This window comes from Esox lucius, chromosome 7, assembly GCF_011004845.1.
Source record: "Esox lucius isolate fEsoLuc1 chromosome 7, fEsoLuc1.pri, whole genome shotgun sequence".
Taxonomy (NCBI): Eukaryota; Metazoa; Chordata; class Actinopteri; order Esociformes; family Esocidae; genus Esox; species Esox lucius.
In genome coordinates, this window is record NC_047575.1 from 15773170 (window position 1) to 15795799 (window position 22630).

A 22630-nucleotide genomic window follows, 5' to 3' on the forward strand; every position below is an offset into this window, starting at 1 on the left:
GTCTGGGGTCTATGTCTGTGGTCTATGTCTGTGGTACAGTCTGTGGTGTAGTCTATGGTGTAGTCTGTGGTGCGGTCTGTAGTCTGTGGTGTGGTCTGTGGTCTGTCTGTGGTGCGGTCTGTAGTCTGTGGTGCTGTCTGTAGTCTGTGATGTGGTCTGTGTCTTTGAGCAGCAGTTGTGGACCAGACAGTAAAGTGTCTGGTCCATCTGGAGCGTCATCCCCTCAGAGGCCAGGGAACAAAGACCCAGGGTCCTTTGAAGAGCTTCTCCTCACATGTCCTGTCACATCCACACACCGTCAAACTACACACACATTCCTCCAGCCTCTCTACACACACTCTCTCTTTCTAACACACTATCTCTCTATTTATTCTACACACACACACACACATATACACACACACACACATTTGCACACACACACACACACACACACACACATATCAACAAAACTAATTTCAAAAGGGCTGGCATGGGAAACATTTGTTTACATTGCCAAAACAAGATGAACATAGGAAAAATAATTAACAAAACCAAAAATAAACAGGATAATTATATATTTTAAATATTCAAATTCTTATCTATGTAAATATTTAAAGTTTGAATGGCAAAGGAAACTAATCAAAAGATAAATATTGGTTATTTTTACAATGTTGGTTGTGCTTCACTAGTTGCCCTTTTCTCAAGATTAGCAACAGGTCACTAATCTTACTGCTTTGATTGCACAATGCCCATTTACATTTTTTGCATGACAAATACAGGAGTTCATTCCTGTCTGATTTGTTTCACTACAGCCACCCACCTCAGGCGTTCAGCGATCAGTTCCCTAAAAATCAATTACAGCTGCTACACTGTATGGGCTGCATTGCATCCAAGCATGGGAATCACCAAGGTTTGTTTTGTGATGGCACAAAATTAAATAAAGGTTGGTTATGGTTGGTTTCTATTAGTCTGTAAAACATCCCTTTGACACAATGCTGACTACAACAGTAACAATGCATGAAGTGTAATGTGGTCTTAGATTTGTCAGTAGGATGTGCACATTTGTGGGCAGTGAACAGAACCTGCCTTTAGAGAGAGAGGCAGCCTCTCTTCTTAGTAAGGGCTGTGGTCACTGAAGCCATCCAGACCTTTTCCTCTCTTCAGGAAAAGGCAGCATTATAATTTGCTCTGTGTTTTTGGTTGATTCTCCCTCAACATCAGACACATAACAGCACCGGCACCTCATGTTTCCCTTCCTGCGTTTCAATCTGTGCTCCCCTTTCTGCATGTGCTCCTCCCGCCTGTTGCCCTGCCACATCGTGGTGCTGCTTGAGCGTCGCTTCCCTCACTCCCTCCGTATGGGGAGATGCCGCGGACAACATTAGTGCATTGCAGCACACAGGACGGCGACCAGATGCCACATCACCCCAGCCTGACCCCAGAACAGCATCAAACTATTTCTGACACCCCACTCCCCCCAACTCCCCCCAACTCCCCAAGCATCGCTTTGCACCACCGGACAGCGTGGCCGCCCGACCGTTCAAAACCCCTCTGCCTATTCATTTAAAACAAACGCTTGGTCACACAATACTTCTATTCCCACAGCACGGGATACCACAGCCCCCCCCCCCCCCCCCCCACCCCCACCCCCCCCAGTCCACCCAGTCCAGCGAGCCAGGGCGTGAGGTAAAACGTTCGCTGGTCCTCTGTTCGCGCTGAGCCGGCCTGCAGCAGACACGCGGGGACCGGGGGGCCCAACATAGCGGCTCCTCACTGCCTGATACCGCATGGTGTTTCACAACACACTGCAGTGATGCTGCCTTCCTGGTAGGGAATGACAGGAATGATAAGCAGTGCGGAAGCCGTAGAGACAGGCAAGCAGGCCGGCGCTGGTCCTCATGACGTCCAGGACATGAATGAGATAAGAGGGAAGTACAAAGCCGACGCAGCCTTTGTATTTCCTTCAGAATGCCCTCCGCCCCTCCTCCACCTCCCTCTCGTCAGGAGAGCTGCTACGTCCTTCACGGTCCCTCCGAGAGAAACTACCTGTCACTCCGAACGAGGATGAGCCTTGGATCCCAACTCGGAAGTCCCCTAGAGCGTTTACAGACACGGAAGAAAAGATGCTTGCGTGTGCATGCACACACACAAAACACACACACAACACCTCACCTTATTCATTTGCACACTTTCACAGATAGCCATTGTTCCAAATGGACATTGATTGGCCAATTCACTGTGCAATATGATTTATTATGTTTGTCAAATAGATGATGTGTTTGTTTCTCTTCCTTATGCCACACGTCTGCCAGTGTAGATACTTTCATCTTCCTGGATCTCAGCCACCAAGCAGTGGGGCGCGCGTGTTTGTGTGTGTGTGTGTATTTGTGTGTGTGTGTGTGTGTGTGTAGATGTGCAGGTGTGAAGTGACGCCCGGTAGCTCAGCACAGTGCATGTTGTGAACAGAAGGAATTCTGGGAGCAGGTGCACGCTGTCTTACGGTGATGCGTTCATCCCGGTCATTGATGTTGGTGCCGTCTTTCCTCCATGAGATGGTTGGCTCAGGATGCCCACGAGGCGGTTGGCACTCCAACACAGCAGGCTCACCCGCTGCCACCATCACGTCCGCTGGGTTCTGTCTGAAGTCATCACGAAGAACTGTGGAACAAAGGAGAGAAGAAGTTAGTTTTGGGGTCGATCTTGACGGTGGCATTTTGGAAATATGTTCAAATGTTCTGGGTACATATATAAATTAACTTTCAAAATCACTTTCACCATTACGATAACATTCTTCCACCAGTAGATCTGGTATCAACAATGGTGGGAGGATCAATGACACATTTCAAATGAATTAGGATTTTCGGAAATAGAGGTCGTACTATTTACATCTAAAAATCATCAATCCGTTAAAAATACTTTCTGAAGGATTATTATGAATAATAATATAAATAATAATATTCCTTTATTCAAATGGCCGACATTTCAGTGACATTACACTCCAATACTAATAAACGACTTAGCTAACACTAGTCTCGAATATAGAGCCCTCTACGTCCTTGAATACATTTTCTTTGTAATTTCCCAGGCTTTAACACCAATGGCATGAAAACACATATTATACTATAGACAACACGTAGTCAGTAGCCTTCTTTGTTTTGTTTAATCTCTGTACAATATTGAATGTGCTATTTAATTTTCAATCAAGGTTTTCTTCCATGTTATGCAATGCTACAAATTAGCATATGGAAAAACTATGGCCCCCTGGTGGGAAAACAGTAATGAACATGTGGGAGGCAGGCTGATGAAGGAAATCAAATGTCCATAAAATCCTTTCTACTTGGACCCAGTGGTTCATTTCAAACTGTTTTGTACATAATTCTCAAGACCTCCAAGCAAGGTGTGACAACAACATACATCTGCCAGTTTGTCTACTATATCCCTAAAACATGTCACTGTAGCTCCACTCATTACCAGAAGGACATTAGATAGCAGCATACTTGTACATTGCATTTTCATGTCTCTATGTAACTTCTGTTCAATTGCTAACTAGCCTTAGCTCAAAAACTGAAACAGCTTGGGAACAGCTGACACGCTGTTCATAAATCCTGTAGATTTCCAGCGGCTGCACAAATGCTAGTTAGTGCTGGCTTGCAAAACTACCTTTACCTTCCGCAATACTGGAAGCAGATGGAATAGAAACATTATCCATGAGTTCATTTGGCTGAGGAAGTATATAAAAGGCCTAATTGCCAAAATCCCAAACTATCCCTAAAACAAGGGAGAATGGCGATAAACACGCACTCTACATCTTCAAAGGCTTACCGACCATTAGAGCGACGGCTGGAGACACCATACAGCAATAACAACCTGACACATTCTCAGTGTGTTGCTAGTTAGAGAATACATTTTGTGGAGGAGGAGGGGGAACGGAGGCTGGATATCTTTTGACTACAGAGACAATGACTTTGTCAGATGATGACAGTCCATCTGCTCCTGATGACCTTTAGTGACGGACTGGACTGGAGAAAGAATGTGTCCACAGATCCCAACAGTCCACCTAGGATGCCAGGGCGAGAGACTACAGCATGTCTAGTCTGTCCCATAGTCTCCTAACCAGCTAGCTCAGTGACTGTCTTCCCAGCCATATTCTGGATGAATGTGTGACTTAGCGATTGCTCCCTGAAGGACATCATGCTCTCATGAGGTTGAGGTATTCCTCATCTCTTCTGTGCGGCTCTTCTTATTCTATTCCCAACCCAGGAACTGAAGCCACCCCCAGGCTCCTCCCTAGTGACCAGCTTGAAATCTCCTCTGTCTCTTCCAAACCAGATTACATGACTTTACATTTCACTGAAATGATTACATTACTGCGCAATGCTTTATCCGACAATTCATTAGCAGGCTCAATATTCTATATGCACTGCATGATGTTACGTTACATTGTACAGGACTGGAAACCATTCCTCTACGTGTCAGAGCAATTTGTGTGCAAACAAACAGTTGAATAATGCCTGTCAGCCAATTCATAAATTCTAGAAGGTTCCAGAAGGATCCTGGAAGCTTCCAGGATGTTTTAAAGAGTATGTTTAAATATTTAACCTATATTTTCCCCCAGATTCTATCCAGAGGAAAAATAAACAAACAGGATTTGAATATTTTGTTTCAGTTGGTGGTTATCAATGTAAAACAATGTAAGCTCATCTATGCAAAACACCAGTGATGCATGCAAATAAGCAATATAACAGAAGTGCTTGACACTTGGGTAGGAATAGTATTTGCATATTAGCTCACATTGCTTATAATGCTTCAACCTTATTAAAAGGACAGGTAAATAATGTAGGTGTATCAAAACGGTGAGTACTATAGTACATTGTTGCCAAAAAATGAGTACAATTGAAAATTGTTAGTGTCAAAATACACAAAATAGTAATGGAATATTTTTTTCTTGTCAAAACAGTAAGCACTACTGAGATTTAACTCAATCAACATAACCCTATCAAACAGTCTTCATCAGTTTGAAACATTAGTCTTCCCTCTTCGTCGGCATGAAACATCACTCCTCTGTCTTAATTTGTCTGAAACATTAATCACCTGGTCTCATCAGACCAGGGGAGAGCCTGATGAGACCGGGGGAGGGCCTGATGAGACCAAGGGAAAGGGAAAATCCTGTTAGGGAGCAAAACACTGTGGAATCCAACATGTACAAACCGGAGCCCAGACAGAGAACGCTCTTTCCTTGGGAATTACTGTGCACCTCACAGCCCAAATAATGGCGGACATTTCCAGACTGAACCTTCCAAATCATCTGTAGTATGAAAACAAAGAGGCATCAGTAGAAGAAACTTGCAGAAAAAAGTATATTAAAAATAACCCAAAATCCTTGGTTTTTAAACCTACAGCCATACGAATATAGGAACAAGTACCAAACCTCCCCTGTGAGAACCCTAACCTTTCACTCCCAGTCCGACTCCATTTGTCACAGAGATTTCCGTGAGACTGCTTTTCAAATGGGATCTGTCATTGACAGCCGCTAGCTCTCACAGCAAGTCAGGCCCATTTACACTGCCTCCCCTGTATGGTGCATTCATATTTATATACATTAACTTAGTGAATCAGGGATATTGGGAACAGCTGCCGAGATGTCAAATTAGAAGGCAGGGGCTGTCAGTTCAGTCAGTCTGTCCTAACGTCTGTGACAGTAATGAAGACAGGGAGCTGCTACCACACAGCAGTACTAACCAGCCAAACCAGGAGAGACTGAGCACAGTGAGGACAGAGCTACGCTGGGAGGAAACGAAAAAACCACCCCAGCAATTCATCAACCCCCTACATGTACTGTTCAGGATAACAGAGCTGACTGACTAAGAGCCACAGGCTCAACTGGAGATAAAGAAAACTCACGTGCCTCAGAATGGCAAACCAAATGGTCAGTTTTCTGGTCATAGGTTGGACGACGGACAATCCTTTTCTGTCTCCCTCGGGCCAGTCTCCAGCATCGTGAGGAGCACGGATACGATTAGTGGCACAGGACGTTAGATCACACAAACATGCTCCAGATATTGCCTTTCCACTCAGCGAATACGTACGCAAGTGTAATCTCAGGTCTTTACAAGTAAACAGGGCATCGGCTGTAATTGGAAATGGAAGAAGATGAGTTGCAGAGGAAGAAGCAAAGAAGAGTCACAGACACAGAGAGAGTCAAGGAGTAAGAGGGAGACCGAGTTACGGGCACAGAGAGCCACAGAATAAGAGGGAGACACTAAGAGAGAAAAGGGATAGGGATTAGGATGGATGGAATTCATGGAATAATAACAGGGAACATTTTATTAGGGGTCTCCCAAAGGAACCAGTAGTAGTACCTGATAGTGCGTCATTGCAGCCAGGAGTTCAAATCCTGGCCTCAGAACCAATTCTCTTTGGCCTTAAATATACCTGGATGGTACAAAGTGGCTCAGTGTACAGTATTGGTGGGGCTGGTGTCAGGTTGCCTTGCTGCGCTTTAGTGACTCCTTGTGGTGGGTTGGGCAACTGCAAGCTCAAATCGCAGTTGTCAGCCAGCGAATGTGTTCCCTTCCATGTGCATGAAATAAAAACAGATCGGCATGCCTCGATCTATGACTCTGCCAAGCCTGCAGCGAATTGGTTCGTGAAAAAAGGAAAGGAGAAAATGTGTAAATACATGAAAAAAATCAACAACAAAAAAACTAAAGCGTGAGAATGAGAGGGAGAATGCGAAAGCAAGAGGGTGAAAGAAGTGGATGTCTCTTTACGTTTCACTGAGCAGACTCCTGCTCCCGATGAAGCAACTAAATTGTGCTAATTTGGCAGTGGCCTGTACACCAGCCAGCTCTGCCAAACATTACCAGTCATAAATAACCCAGGATTAAAGCCCGAACAGACCGGGCCAGGGGAGCTCAGCCAATAGAAGAGTGAGAGAGAGAGCGGAGCGGAGCAGGGCCCAGCGCTTAGCCTCATAGAGCGCAGACGGGAAACAATGAGAAAATACAACACGGTAATCATTCACAGATGGCCCCAGATCTCTATTCTAAGGCATGCCGCCTTGCTGGATTTGCACGTTCCACAGGGCGAAAGGGCGAGACGCCTGATGAGCAGTGTGGACATGGGAGAACAAATTGGGATGACCCTCTAATGGGAGGCATTTTTGGCCCAGCTCTTTCGGTCTCCCGTCTGCTCACCTCTGATCTGATCCAGGGACGACCTGGCTAACAACACCGTCTACAGGTCTGCAGCTGATTAGGTGACTGGCTGACTGGGTAACTGAGTAGAGACTGGCTGGACGACTTGCAAGCTGACTGACAGACTGAGAGGCTGACTAGCTGGTTGACTGGCTGAGATGCTGACTGGCTGGTTGACTGGCTGAGATGCTGACTGGCTGGTTGACTGGCTGAGATGCTGACTGGCTGGTTGACTGGCTGAGATGCTGACTGGCTGGTTGACTGGCTGAGATGCTGACTGGCTGGTTGACTGGGGCCTGATGGGAAACAGCTGTTCTCATGTCACATAATAAAAGGCATTCCTTGTGGGACACAAAAACATAGCTGCAGTTACTCTAGACAGGAACCAAAACCGAGCCATGAGAACTCTTGAGTAAAGAGTCTGCTAGCTTTGTAGTGTTGAAAAAAAAAAAATAATAATGGTTTGAATGGATGTTTTCAGCATTGTTGTTAAGTTGCTAAAACGTATTAGCTTATAAGCTTTCACACATGCATATGCGCAAGCAGAGCAGACACACATGCAGACACACACACACACACACACAAACACACACACACCCACACAAACACCCGGACACACAAAAAACGAATCTGCTAAACTTGTTTCCTCCCTGTCTTTCTCAGTGTTCTCCACTTCCTCCCTCTCTGTTACATTACATGGTCTGTCCTCCCTCTCTGTTACATTACATGGTCTGTCCTCTCACTCTGTTACATTACATGGTCTGTCCTCCCTCTCTGTTACATTACATGGTCTGTCCTCTCACTCTGTTACATTACATGGTCTGTCCTCCCTATCTGTTACATTACATGGTCTGTCCTCCCTCTCTGTTACATTACATGGTCTGTCCTCCCTCTCTGTTACATTACATGGTCTGTCCTCTCACTCTGTTACATTACATGGTCTGTCCTCCCTCTCTGTTACATTACATGGTCTGTCCTCTCACTCTGTTACATTACATGGTCTGTCCTCCCTCTCTGTTACATTACATGGTCTGTCCTCCCTCTCTGTTACATTACATGGTCTGTCCTCTCACTCTGTTACATTACATGGTCTGTCCTCCCTCTCTGTTACATTACATGGTCTGTCCTCCCTCTCTGTTACATTACATGGTCTGTCCTCTCACTCTGTTACATTACATGGTCTGTCCTCCCTCTCTGTTACATTACATGGTCTGTCCTTCCTCTCTGTTACATTACATGGTCTGTCCTCCCTCTCTGTTACATTACATGGTCTGTCCTCTCTCTCTGTTACATTACATTGTCTGTCCTCTCTCTCTGTTACATTACATGGTCTGTCCTCCCTATCTGTTACATTACATGGTCTGTCCTCTCTCTCTGTTACATTACATTGTCTGTCCTCTCTCTCTCTGTTACATTACATGGTCTGTCCTCCCTCTCTGTTACATTACATGGTCTGTCCTCTCTCTCTGTTACATTACATGGTCTGTCCTCTCTCTCTGTTACATTACATGGGCTGTCCTCCCTATCTGTTACATTACATGGTCTGTCCTCTCTCTCTCTGTTACATTACATGGTCTGTCCTCTCTCTCTGTTACATTACATGGTCTGTCCTCCCTCTCTGTTACATTACATGGTCTGTCCTCCCTCTCTGTTACATTACATTGTCTGTCCTCCCTCTCTGTTACATTACATGGTCTGTCCTCTCTCTCTCATCCATCAGCTCCATGTTATACCTCCTCTGCAGTCTTTCTGGAAAGTAATCCAGTTACACTCCTTCCTTGAACGAGTGTAACTGACACCGCTGTCTACTCCAAAATCCCCAAACCAGCAGGCTGCATATTGCAACCTCTTTTGGCCTTCTGAAATCGAGAGGGAGAGGAAGAAGAGGAAAGGGAGAGAGAGAGAGAGAGAGACGAGAGGAAACGTAGTGAGAGAGACAGACAGACGGTGATAGAGTACGAGCAGGGGGACAGCTAAGAGACTGCGTCAGCAGGGCTTTATGAAGAGGGCTCACATATTGAAGCTATCCCAGGCAGCCTGCAGGCCTGTCCACTGAGCCTCCTGCTCTCCATCTCCCTCGCTCCCTCCATCTGATCCCTCCCTACAGCTCAGGAACCGCAGCCCGCTTCAAAGGCCGAGCCCCCTGGACACAGTGTCTTAACCCCGGATTTAATTCTGTCTGACTGCTTGGCTCCCCCTGTCCTCTGCGCTCCCTGTCTGCAGTGTAGGAGCATTCTGTAGACACACACTGCAGAAGGGGGTGGAGTCATGCTCTCTGTACAGACAGACAGGTCCCCGTTCCACCATGTCAGAGTCAGTGTTGGCCCTCGGTAACCCATCCCCTTCACCACAGCCCATCCTAATCCCGCTTCTCCATTTCATATTTTACTCCATTGGGGAGGACAAAGACACTGACACTGATTTGGAAACAGGCCTGCTAGCAGAGGCCAGTCATGGCAGTGATGCTCTCAGGCCCATGTAAATAGAGAACACGCTCACACATTCACACAAACACATCCCTAACCACACATCCATATCCACAAACACAGACACACACACACACGCTTTCACAGTTTGGCAGAAACCTCAAATAACATCAGGTGAGAACCATGTGGCGTGTCAAACAAGAGTACAGTGTGCACTGTACACAAAACACTTCTAAAGCAAAAAATTAAGAAGTTTCTTCAGGGAAAGGTAAGGAAGTTCATAAATAGTGTAATGCAGCAAAATGTTCATACTCATTTATTGTTTTCTTAAGAACTATAATTATCTGTCTTAAGAACTTCTCAAATGTATTCTACATTGCAAAGTGACAATGACCTAAGTCCATTATGTGACAAGGATAATAGATATGGCACCCTATAATAGACAATTGCTATTAAACTTGAATCACATCAATCTTGCATTTAAATGTTTTTTTTAAATGATTGTTATCATCAGTCTGAGTTCTTGGTGGGAGAGTTTCTGTAAGAAAAGGGTTGATATAAGGCTGGCTTGATAACTGCAGGGTGAAAAATGCATCAACAATTGATATAGATCTAGCAAGAGAATAGCAATCCCTGAGTCTTTAGAGTAACATTCCAATGTTTTCACTGTAGCATTCCCTTTGTCTTTAGTGAAATATTACCTTTGTCTTCAGTCTCGATTCTTCTGTGTCTTTAGTGTATAGTTCTGTCTTTAGTGTATAGTTCTGTGTCTTTAGTGTATAGTTCTGTGTCTTTAGTGTATAGTTCTGTGTCTTTAGTGTATAGTTCTGTGTCTTTAGTGTATAGTTCTGTGTCTTTAGTGTAGACCTCCCTCTGCCTTCTGTTTAAGGTTCTGTGTCTTTAGCATAGAGTTCTCAATGTCTGCAGTGTAAAGTTCTCTTTAGTGTAAAGTTCCTTGTATCTTTAGTGTCACGTTCCCTGGGTCTTTAGTGTAAAGTTCCCTGTGTCTTAAGCGTAAAGTTATCTGTGTCGTCAGTGTCAAGTTCCCAGTGTTTTAATGTAAAGTTCCCTGTGTCTTTAGTGTAAAGTTCCCTGGGTCTTTAGTGTAAAGTTCCCCGGGTCTTTAGTGTAGCATACAATGGGTCTTTCGTGTATTGTTCTCTGTCTCATCAGTGTAGTGGTCCCTTAGCTCAGTGTTTTCCAGTACCAGGGCATCCCAGTGTCCCAGAAGCAGATGGCCTGCCTGCATGGCTCTGTGCAGCACCAGTTGGTGTTGGCATGGTGCCCCCTGTCGTACTGCCAATTAACACCAGGAGCGGGAGGGCCCATGGCTTCTCTCAGCCCCACTGAACTGGAGCCCAAAGCTATCAGTGGCCAATCTAGCGCTCTCAAAAACTAGCCATACAACTCCACATACTCCCACCACAGAGAACCACACATAATATGCACACACACATGCACACCCTTACACCTACACACATATAGGCAGACACACACACACACACACACAAACAGAAGACTCATTGATCTGCCAGTGTTTATTTTCCCTTGCAAAACTGTTTCCATCAGGTCTTGAGGAGGACTGGGGATCTGGAGGGCTATAGTCAGCCAGTGGGTAGCATTTTTGACAGACTTGGCACCTCAGAGTTTAAATAAACACACTGTCTTTTGATTGGACAGCAGCGGAGAGGCAGCCAGGGCCTGCAGGAAAGCACTTTGGCCAAGAGAAGAATGTTTCAACCATGGTTCCCCAAAATCTCAGTACGTACCCCTCCCTTCCCCTCCATACAAAAGCAATGGCTCCTCTTAACCTCCAACAGACCCTCGGGAGACACTAAACCATGCCCGGTAGGGCGGAAAAGACCATGGTAGATAAGAAACATCTAAGCCGAACTGTCCACCGCGGCGTCCAGATATTCCCAAGTTCCAGTTTTCCAGTGGAAACGGCGTTTCCTCTGTCGGACATTAACAAGGAGACACTCCATCTGAGCACTGCTACATTTGATGGATTGTTTGAACACCGTAGAAGACATTTCATTTGTTCTCTGAAATACCATTTCATGAGGGGGATCCAGTTCCAGGCTTGTCCTTTGAACGCCTGCTACGTTAGGTTATGGCCAAACAGACCGTCCCTTCACACACTCTCTCTCCTCACAGCTGGCCGCCTCCCTCCCTCGGAGAGCACTAACGTCCCATTTTACTACAAATATACTGTACTATGCTATATAAATCACAGCCTACACTTCGGTTTACTGCTTTGCCACTTCATTTTATGACATAACACAGACGTGCCGGCAAGGCCTTGCCATGGAGAAAGTCGGAGAGCTACAATGAGCATTGGGAGTAGCGCTAAACAAACCCACACTTGGTACAACCGGGCACGCTGTTTCACCAGCAATGCAAAGGACACCACACTGGTATTATCGTGTTTACATGGTGGCGTACAATAGATTCCGTATTCATCGTTCATGTAAACTGCAGCATCGCAGCCTTATTATTATGTTTATTCAGCACAAGCGGAGGAATGGGCCATGGTCAGCATATGATTTCATAAATAGAGCATGAGGAGGGCTTCTCTAATGACCGTCCCTGGCGGTTTGCTCTGGCTGGGCTGTGGTGTGTGAGGGCATGCGTAAGGCATCACCACACCACGCCAGGAAGGCAATGAGGGAAGGAGGATGGGGGGGTGGGGTGGTGGGAGAGGGATGGTGTGTCTTCACTGCAGACCCTTATATTATGGTCTCGGAGTGTTCCATGATGATCGGAATCTGGCGGAGAACATATTCCACCGACAAAAAAAAAAGTCTCTGCCATGTTGTGGGGATGCTTCAGTGCTTGAAATAAATTAATTTTAGCTGCTAGACTACCAGACTCAAATATCCCAGGGCTTCGAGTGGAGAAAGACCTGCATATATGGATATCATACTTCACCTTCACCTTGGATTTAGATGTGTTCAAATCCCAACGGAACTCAAATCCTCGCTTTCTCACAATCCTGCAAGCCCCCTCCCCCTGCCCCTCTTCCTCTCACTCCCCCACCCCTCTTCCTCACCCTCCCCCACCCTCCTCCCTTCCCTGCCTCCATCCATCTCTTTCTCCGCTCCACGCTCACACTCTCTGCACTGGGCTCTGGGGAGGGAGAGCGCTTCAGGAGATGCAGCTGCTCCACACACACACAGACACACAAACACACACATACAAAACATGCATAAACACACACACACACACGCACACACGCACATTGATAAATACACAAACAGAGGCAGACACACACACACAGATGCAAACACACACACAGCAGGGCAGAGTGGCAGACAACAAGAGCTTCCACCAGCATGTGAACTGGGGTCAGGTGAATCCAATAAAACAACGATAAGGTAAGAGCTCAGTATGTGCTTCATGAACAATGGATTAGCTGAGAATCATAACTAGCCCCACAGAGACTACATAAATACACTGTTCAACCAAATCCCACTTATTTCCACAGTCCCTACCCCTCCCTCCCCACACCTCCCAGCCATCTGAATTACATGTTCATTTCAGCAGACACACAGTTCCTCTCTATTTGAAAGACTGTCCCTGGGCAAATACAGGCAGAACACACGTCTAGAAATCCGCCTGATGTTTGGAAAGCTGGTTAGCTCAACCCTGCTGACCCTTCACCTAACCAAAGCCTCTGGTTATACTGGCACCAAGAAACCCATCTCTCTCCCTCTCTTACACACACACACACACACACACACACACACACACATACATACCCTTTGCCTTTCTCTTTCCCTTACTCTCATTTCATTTCTACAGCTTTTCATTCTCTATGTTAGATTCCACATCTAGAATACAGAGGCGAGGGTAACTGTGGACCTTCCTGGTACAAAACACATCTGCAAATCTATTTGAGTGTCAGCAAATCAAACGTATTGGGTTCAAGTCATTCCCACCGTGACAGCAAAGGACTCCAGAGGGCCGCCTGGCACCGAAAATGATGAGTCGATATACGTGGGGCTTAAGCACGGCCCAAACATCTGAGACGGGATTCTTGTGGATTTCTGCATTGCCGTGACAGTGCGCGCGTGTGTGTGCGCGCGTGTGTGCTGCGTCCATGTACAGGAGCCACGGCGAATCGCCTAGCTGGCATGTCTGGCCTCCCTGACACCATAATCCCAGTGATGTGATGTGTGGAGCGTCTGAGATGGGGGATACACATTAAAGTCAGCTAAAAGCATTAGGTAACCCACACTTTCATCTCGACGCATTCCCCTTGTAGACTAGAGAAGACAGCACAATTCACACCCCACCACTGAAAAAAAGGGTGATGGACAGGGTGATGGACAAGAAAGAAAATGGGATGACCATTAGAAGGAGAAGAGGATTAGGAGATGACGTTGGCAGAGATCCAAATGATGACATTAAGTGAAGACCTGTGGAGTATCTGGATCAAGGCTGTTTACAGAGACAGGGATGGGGGAAAGAGACCCAGTGATGTAGTCTCAGAGGCAGACAGAGAAAGACAGACAGAGGGAGCCAAAGACAAAGAGAGGTACAGAGAAACGAGAAAACAGTTAAAAGGCCATACATTTCCTCCAAGCTCTGCAGTGGCTGCTTATGTTTTACCCTGCTAATAACCTCCCCCATAAAACAGGCATGAAACATGGAGAGATAATTTACCGTCAGAATAGAGGAGCAAAGCAGAAGAGTTGTGAGGGCCATGTAGGCCTTATCTCTTTAGACCAGCGCCCTCACTCCTCTCACGAACACCAACAAAGACATGTAACAGTTGTCCTTGGGAAGGAGAAATGAGGGTCTGCTTCAAAACGGGGAGGCAGCTATGAAACATATTTCACATGTCAGATTTAAGGGCTATTGCTTCTGGCAACGTACGCCAGCAGTATGCATGAGCAGATTTGATCAGTTGCGCAGGAGGCAGGGGGAAGGTCATGAACATACATAGGAGAACACACAGACTTTCCTTACCGGTTACTGTGCAACTGTTTTCTATGAAAACATTCCCACACATAACTTACAGTCATTTCCTCTGAGAGGTGAGGGCAGGCAGGCAGTGAAAGCTGAAGTCTGCTGCTACTGTAAAACGGCACTGAAGACCGCTGCTACTGAGGCCGAGCCACAGAACCCACATATCAACCGCAGGGGGCCGGCTATTATGTCTCTCATCCCCTGGAGATCCTTTATCAATGTAAAATCTGGCCACATGGAGACAACGAGGACAACACCGCAGCCTACAGGAGCTTGACTATCCAGAACTCGGGCTGTGATAAGGCAATGAGTTTGTGATGTTACCGAGCCTCGGAATTGAAATCCCTTTTCATGACATCAGAGCAGCCGATAAGGAATCTGCGCGAATAGAGATACATTGCATTGAATGAAGAGTCCCAGCAGGCAGAGTCAAACAGGGCAGCATGGTGGAGGCAGCCAAAGGGGCAGCGTGGTGGAGGCAGCCATAGGGGCAGTGTGTGGCTCCGCCCGCCGACGGCTGTTGTTTGGATTAGCTTTGGGAGATGCCTCTGCTTGTTGCAGAGAGACGTGGAAAACTGACAGAAACAGATTGCCACACAGGCAGAGCAACGCAAACGTCGACAAGACAAGGAGACGCTTATGTGCAATTCCTAATGCTTCTGTACTCCTCACTCCTTTACAAACTCTGTCTTACTGCCGAAGCTGAGACATCGTGAGCCAGCTTGAACCCCAGTGACATCGGTAGACCGGGAGCGGGCAGGAGGAAGGCTCCGTTGGTTGCAGGGTTGGGGATGTTGTCGTAACCCGCATACGAACCCTCAAAGTGACAGGTCAATGCCACAGGTCTCGAAGGCGTTACAGAGCCCAAGAAATCGTGTTGAATGAGATCTGTAAAAATGGCCCCGGAGCAACGGTTTAATGGCAGACAGACACATTGGGTTACAAGACACAACAATGTGACTAACAAATCTGTAGGACGGCATCATAGGTCTGCGTTCACAGAGAATCAAAAGGATAGATATCACATTTCTCATGTCTTTTAGTGTTTCTAAGAGCATGTGTTGGATCATTCATTTCGCAAGAACTCCAGTCTCTACGGACACTGTGTCTACTGTAGTGGTAGGAACCGGTTCTGTAGCCTTGTTCCAGTCTTAGGCTTTTCAATAGACCAGTGCAGCACGCACGCTTGGTCACATGGTACACACACAAACCCCAGACATCCTGACACAGAACAGCCATATGACCACCATGCACCCCCCCGCCCCCGCCTTCTCTCTAACAACCTGGAGGCTCTCTCGCACGCAGAAATAACATTTCCCTCAACGGAAGAGAGGAATACAACTTAAAATAGCTCGCGTTGCCCTGTTGGCTTTCCACAAGCGGGCCACATTGATCTGTCATTTGCCCACCAGACGGTGGGTCCGTCAGAGCCATGCAGCAGGGCCCGGGGCCAGCTAATGGATCTGTCTGCAGCACACGCCGCCCCACAACACAATGTCTGTGGCCTTTATCTACAACATTGTCATCTCTCTCTTCCTGGCTCTTTCCCGAGGCCGGAGGGAGTCGAAGTAATACCAGTTCCATCTCAGATTAACCGGACGAAATCCGCTTCGCTTCACCTCTCAAGGGCATCGTTTCACAAAACTAAGAGGCAGTTTATTTTCAATTACTTGGCGGTGACTTGGGTCTGAAATCTACAGTAAAAACGTAGCTGCTCACCGTCGTTCTGCCCAATCTCTCTAACCCCCCCCAACCCCCCCCCCCACACACACACACACACCACACGCACTCGCACGCATACACACACACACACACACACTCAGAAGAATCCCCACTCAGCCGGAGATTGTGACAAGCTGTAACCCGCTCTGAGGCATCCTCAGTCGACCCGCATGGCGTGGCCCACTCTGCCCACACACACAATCACCTATGATAAGGACCGGCACACAGGCCTGGCCAGTGTGTCTCACAGCCAGTGGCATTTTTATATGTAAAAACGTATGGGTCACAAACCATTTCAACATATAGGATACATACAGTAAAGCTACAAAACTCCCTCTTACTACTTTTAACGACAGAGCGGCTTGCTTCTACCAGGTGTTCTAGTACACATACTGGAGAGAGAGAGAGAGAGACCTTCTTGTGTAATTGCTCTCCTTCTCTCTCACACACATGTAAAATTACCACTGTCCCATTTACAAACCAAAATTAGGAATGCAACCAGAACCAATGTGCCTACAGGGCCATATGCATACAGCAATGAGCTCAACACCACTGAAGGCCACAACACATTTTTAGGGATACAGATCCATTCTATGACAACAACCTTAATAGATAAGCATGGACACACTGACACTCATCACCATCTATATCCATCGATCCAGCACAAAAATATGACCAATGCTTGGACCAGCACCACAAAGGCAGGATGATATAATACGCTTTCACTCACCAAGGCTGAGGGCTCACTTGAAGAGAAAGGTGGCACGGCGGTTCTTCCTCTGGGCAAACTTTTCGATGACTTTGGGAATTAAGTAGCTGAATCAGCTGGCTTTTCGATGGACAACATGACCAATGCGTTGAGTCGCGGCTGTCCCATGGTATTGCGAGTAAAGATTTTTAACCTCTTTAACGACTCGGATGTCGTTATGATATTTTTTTTGCTGAGTGACGGTCTCAGCAAAAGCCTCCTCTAGGTTGTTCTCATGGATGGAACTTAACAGAGACAGGGCCGTCTTACCAGCGTGAAGCTCAGTGTGGCGGTACAGAGTGGTCAGCTCAGACTTCAACTTATCCTCATTATCTAGAGGCCATAGTTTCAACGCACAGTCAAGCTCAGATGTAGGGAATGACAGGACAAGTTCTGGGAAGAGCGAGCTGTCAACCAGTTTGGCAGCGATTAGGTGGTCACTTTGTGAAAACTTTTGCTCCAACTGGGAGATGACTGTGTCGCATGCCTCGTTCTTCACCTGCGCTGTGTTGGTTACTCATCGGCCTGGCTCCTCTGTTCCATCGTGAACGGTGGCAGCCCATTCATCAGTTTGCTTCCACATATTCTGGACACTCTTATTGAAACGGGTGAGCACACTGCTAATCCCAGATGCATCGATGCTGCGTTTTTGCAGAGTGTTGTATAAAACATCAACTTCTGGCATAAGGAATCAAAAAAAATCCAGCCGCTGCAGAAAGGCTTGGTCACTGAGTTTTTTGACAGGCCGTATGCCTCACTTATGGTGGCCTCATCTCATCCTGGTCGTGTGCGTATGTCCTCCATACACAGGGGCAGCGCAGCACGGTTTTCCCAAACTGAATTGACAGTTCTACTTTTAAAGTTCCATCGTACAGCAAGTGGCCTTGGAATGTGTCTCTGTGTTGCCTCAGCAAGTGCCGCAACACATTTTGGAGCGCCAGAGAAAAGGGTGGCAAAAGCAGTTACATCTGCAAAGAACACCTTCAGGATGCTCATCCTTGCAGAACAAAGTTGCTGCAAGGTCAGGTTCAGCTGGTGAGCATAGCAGTGAACCAACTGGGCATGTGGTTATGTCTCTTTTCCACTCATTACAGCCGCACCATCATAAGTCTGAGCGATCAGCTTTTCTCCCAGCTTCAGTGTTTCCAGCACACACGTGACACTATTAGAGAGGCCGAGTCCAGTTTTATCTTTGACTTCCACAAACTCCGAAAACCTCTCTGTCACTGTATAGTCAGGCAACATGTATCACAACACAACCACCATTTGTGATTTACATGAGACATCAGTTTCCTCATCTGCCTGTATGGCAACAAATGATGTCTCGCCCCTGTACACTTCATACATACACTCTAACAGTTTGTTTTGTACAGTGCTAGATGTCCCTTTGAAGATGAGCTGAGAGTCATAGTGCCTCTGAAATCTCGAATCGCCCTCACAGTCTTGAAAATGCATCTGAATATTCTAGGATTCAGGGAGTCTACCTACTCGTCGTGCCCCTGCAGTGCGGTTTCACATTTTCCACACAGTTTAATACCTGTTATGATCCGACTGAGAACGTACCTGTTTTCCTCCACTTGTTATGCTGCTCAATGGAGCGCCTGTATGCACTGTCAACTTGGGATGTGACATTTACCCTTCCAAGAAAGCCCAATTTCACAGCATTGTCCAGATGACTCTTGCTGCTCTCATGTTTTGCAATCCTCTCAGAAAGATGTTTCAAATCTTTGTAACCCGTCCTCGACCAAGTACCATCTCCACCAAATAGCAGACATGGAAAACAGAAGAGTGCCTTCTTTTGTATGCTAACCATTAGCCACTTTTTCTTCAAAAACCACTCCACGTTAAACCTGCGGTTTCTTTTACCAGCAGTTTAATTGATGACAATATCCCGTGGCTGATGGGCACCAAGTCGCTTTATTTCAAGTTTCTCCTCCATATTAAGGGTTTCAAACCAGTGCTCGAGTATGAAATCCACTTTATTCATTTTCTCAAGTTATCTGGCGTTTGTGAAGCTAACAAGCTTACTAAGACAATCTACCCAACTCGCTCTTCTTGCCAATCAGGTCTGAAATACAAAATGACGCTGTAGTGGGGCTACCGGCGGTCAGCCCCATTTGGGATCAAATCTGTGTGATCTACATTGATCACAGTAACATTCTGAGCATGCGTATTAATATTTTCACACGTACAATGTATATTGCATTGTGAGAGAGGGGTTAGCCCCACATTCACGCTTAGCCTATGGCCTACTACTGCGAACTCGAATCATCAGAACGCAGCAAGGCAGGGACCAATGAACATGAAATAAAATCCTAACACAAATTATATGCAATTTAGGAAGATGCTATATTCATAGATAATAAATTATAGGAAGTAATCTTAGAGAAATAAAAAGAACATCATTTTGTTGCAGTTCTTACGTGCCCCACCTGCCCCTAATGATCAGCCGCCCCTGCTCACAGCTCACTCTGACATGGGCTCCCTGATTAGCCCTCGCAAACCCTGAGCCCTGAGCTCCTGCCTGTCTCCAGGGCGACGACGGCACAGAGCCGCATCCCTCATCTGGAGCTCAGGAAGAGATTCACAGGGACAGGGAGGAGACCGGGGACAGGGATGAGACCGGGGACAGGGATGAGACCGGGGACAGGGAGGAGACCGAGGACCGGGAGGCCAGGATGACAGCGGGCAGGCAGCAGGAAGCCAGGCTGATAGCATAATGGGGAGACGTGAGCGACACCCTGACAGCTGGCGACGGTGTAAACACGAGGATGGGGATTCCTGGGGTAATGAGAGGAAGCACTGGCATTGACTTTTGACCGCTGATAACCAACCTACGACCCACAGGGTTAACATCGACACTACTGCTTGAAATGTGGTACTAAATACATGAAAAGATGGGCAGTAAGGGAATGTTAAGCAAAATTATATTAGATTTGAATAACTTAATCAGGATGATTCAATTCACAAAACCCATTAGAGGGAAAGTGAACTGTATGTATCCATTGATTCTTTTAACTGTGACGTTGGGGTCCTCATGAACTGATTCTAACTGTAATACCCACATCAGAATCCAAAATTAATTGATCCAATAGTTATAAACAGAACAAAGTAAAATAAACACACTACAGCTTCTTAACATGGTTATAACATTTTGATATGGATAGTCAGTATCTACATTCATTTATGTTACATAACTCCACTCTCATCCCTCACCTTACAGAAACATGGATGTGGAGAATGCTTTTTTACTGTTTATTTCGATAAGTCACACAAATTAATCCTAGGCAAAAAATAGAAAAGAAAAGAACAATATTTTAACAAAATAGAAACAAATCATATTTTTATGATAGACAGGTGTAGATTTTCATATTGTTAAACTTTTGGACTGATGATCTGAACTTGGAATAAAAGATGACCGCCGAATACTTAAGTATTGTGACGTCATTAGGAAACTGAAAGATCCACTCAAGATTAAGTCTCTTTGGAAGAAACAAATGTCTCAATGACAACAATGACTGGATTGTTTTTCAGGGTTTGGAGGCCAGCATGACATAGAAGACACATTAGAACATGGACATACCATCACCGCGTTGTGCATTCAACCCATACTACAGCCGAGGTGGGCTGAAACCGAAAGCTAATAAATGGGCCACACCTTCATGCTGTCTGCTTTCTATGAACACTTGCTAAATGTCAACTTCAAATATTATACAAACACAAAGAAACATCCATATCTAAACATAACTACTTCCAATAAGCATCATTGCATCCATCAAATTGGAAAGAGCAGCATGAATCTCCCTCCTTTATATCTGGCACAACAGGGCTTGTTAGTGTGGCTCTCTGCTGTCAATGATCACCACTAGTGTCACAGCCAATACAAGTACTGTCCACATACCACAGCCAGTCAGTCAGTCTACCATGAGACACAACCAGACAGTTAGACAACCACCGAGACAGTCAGACAACCACCGAGACAGTCAGACAACCACCGAGACAGTCAGACAGCCGACAACCATTCTGTTAAACAGGCACCCAGACAGTCAGTTAGACAGGCACCCAGAGTCAGTTAGACAGGCACCCAGAGTCAGTTAGACAGACACCCAAACAGTCAGTTAGACAGGCACCCAGAGTCAGTTAGACAGACACCCAAACAGTCAGTTAGACTGGCACTCAGAGTCAGTTAGACAGACACCCACACAGTCGGGTAGACAGGCACCCAGGCAGTCAGTAAGACAGACACCCAGACAGTCGGGTAGACAGGCACCCAGACAGTCGGGTAGACAGGCACCCAGACAGTCGGGTAGACAGGCACCCAGACAGTCAGTTAGACAGGCACACAGAGTCAGTTAGACAGGCACCCAGAGTCAGTTAGACAGACACCCAAACAGTCAGTTAGACAGGCACCCAGAGTCAGTTAGACAGACACCCAAACAGTCAGTTAGACTGGCACTCAGAGTCAGTTAGACAGACACCCACACAGTCGGGTAGACAGGCACCCAGGCAGTCAGTAAGACAGACACCCAGACAGTCGGGTAGACAGGCACCCAGACAGTCGGGTAGACAGGCACCCAGGCAGTCAGTTAGACAGGCACCCAGAGTCAGTTAGACAGGCACCCAGACAGTGTGGACAGTGTCCTTGCTACATTGCTACATCCAGATCTCACCTACTGCCTGAACAGAGAAATGGTGGCCAAGCCCCCAAGGACCCAGAATCCTCTGCAACAAAACAGAGAAAGGCCATGCTCACAGTGTGCCCTTAACCCCCTCATTAGAATAATCCAGCGTGAGAGCAGTAAATTGTCATGAATAAATCCACTTAGAGGCCTGTGAATGAGAGAGCAGCACTTTCAGGAGGCAGCATTACCATTTCAATAAGTGCGCCATACGGCACGACATTGCTACTATTTGAGAGAAGTAATTGGGAGCATTAAGCAGCAGATAAAATATGAGTTATGCAAAGAGTGAGTGTGCATGTGTGTTCATGCTTTTAACAAACACCGATGTCTATTGAAATCGCATGATGAAAAACATTTCCAAGGTTTTTCACCTCTGTTCCAGCTGTTGGCTGAATGCTGTTCTAAGCGTCAAGAGAGAGATACTGCCTGGCCTTTGAGACAGGTTTAAGGGCTTTGTTAAGGAATACAAAGGGATTGGCAACAAGACCAACAGTCACAACCACCATTAAATAAATAAATGCAAAGCATTCTGACCCACGAAACCCTTAGTTAGAGAATAAAAGAGCCTGTTGGAAATCACGCTCTGGGCAAATATTTAAATAGGCATACTACATGAACCATACACCCATCCACAAGAGAGGACAGGCCACCTCGGGGTATGTACATGCCGAAATAAGCTCCGGTAAAGGTCTACATTATGAGACAGACATGGGTTTATTCCTACCTGTTTGTATGAGAAGACAAAGAGAACAGAGGAAGAGAAGTGAAAAAGGAGAAGTCCCCAGAGAGATGCTCCCTGGGTTTGGGCCAGCGGAGGAGGATGAAACCAGGACAATGGGGGGTGGAGGGGGGGAGGTGGAGGGGGTGCAGGCAGGGATAGAGAGAGGAACAGGAACCCAG

At 46.4% G+C, this 22630-nt stretch overlaps 1 protein-coding gene across 4 annotated transcripts in view; it reads right to left on the reverse strand.

Annotated features, from left to right (window-relative positions):
- The window catches only part of LOC105010783 (roundabout homolog 1-like), a 160575-nt gene that overhangs the window by 27692 nt on the left and 110253 nt on the right, over positions 1-22630 (reverse strand). For all 4 annotated transcript variants that reach the window (XM_010870380.5, XM_020048566.3, XM_020048565.3 and 1 more), the window contains one exon: positions 2483-2640. In XM_010870380.5, the coding sequence (XP_010868682.1) occupies positions 2483-2640 (158 nt within the window). The remainder of the gene's footprint in view (positions 1-2482; positions 2641-22630) is intronic.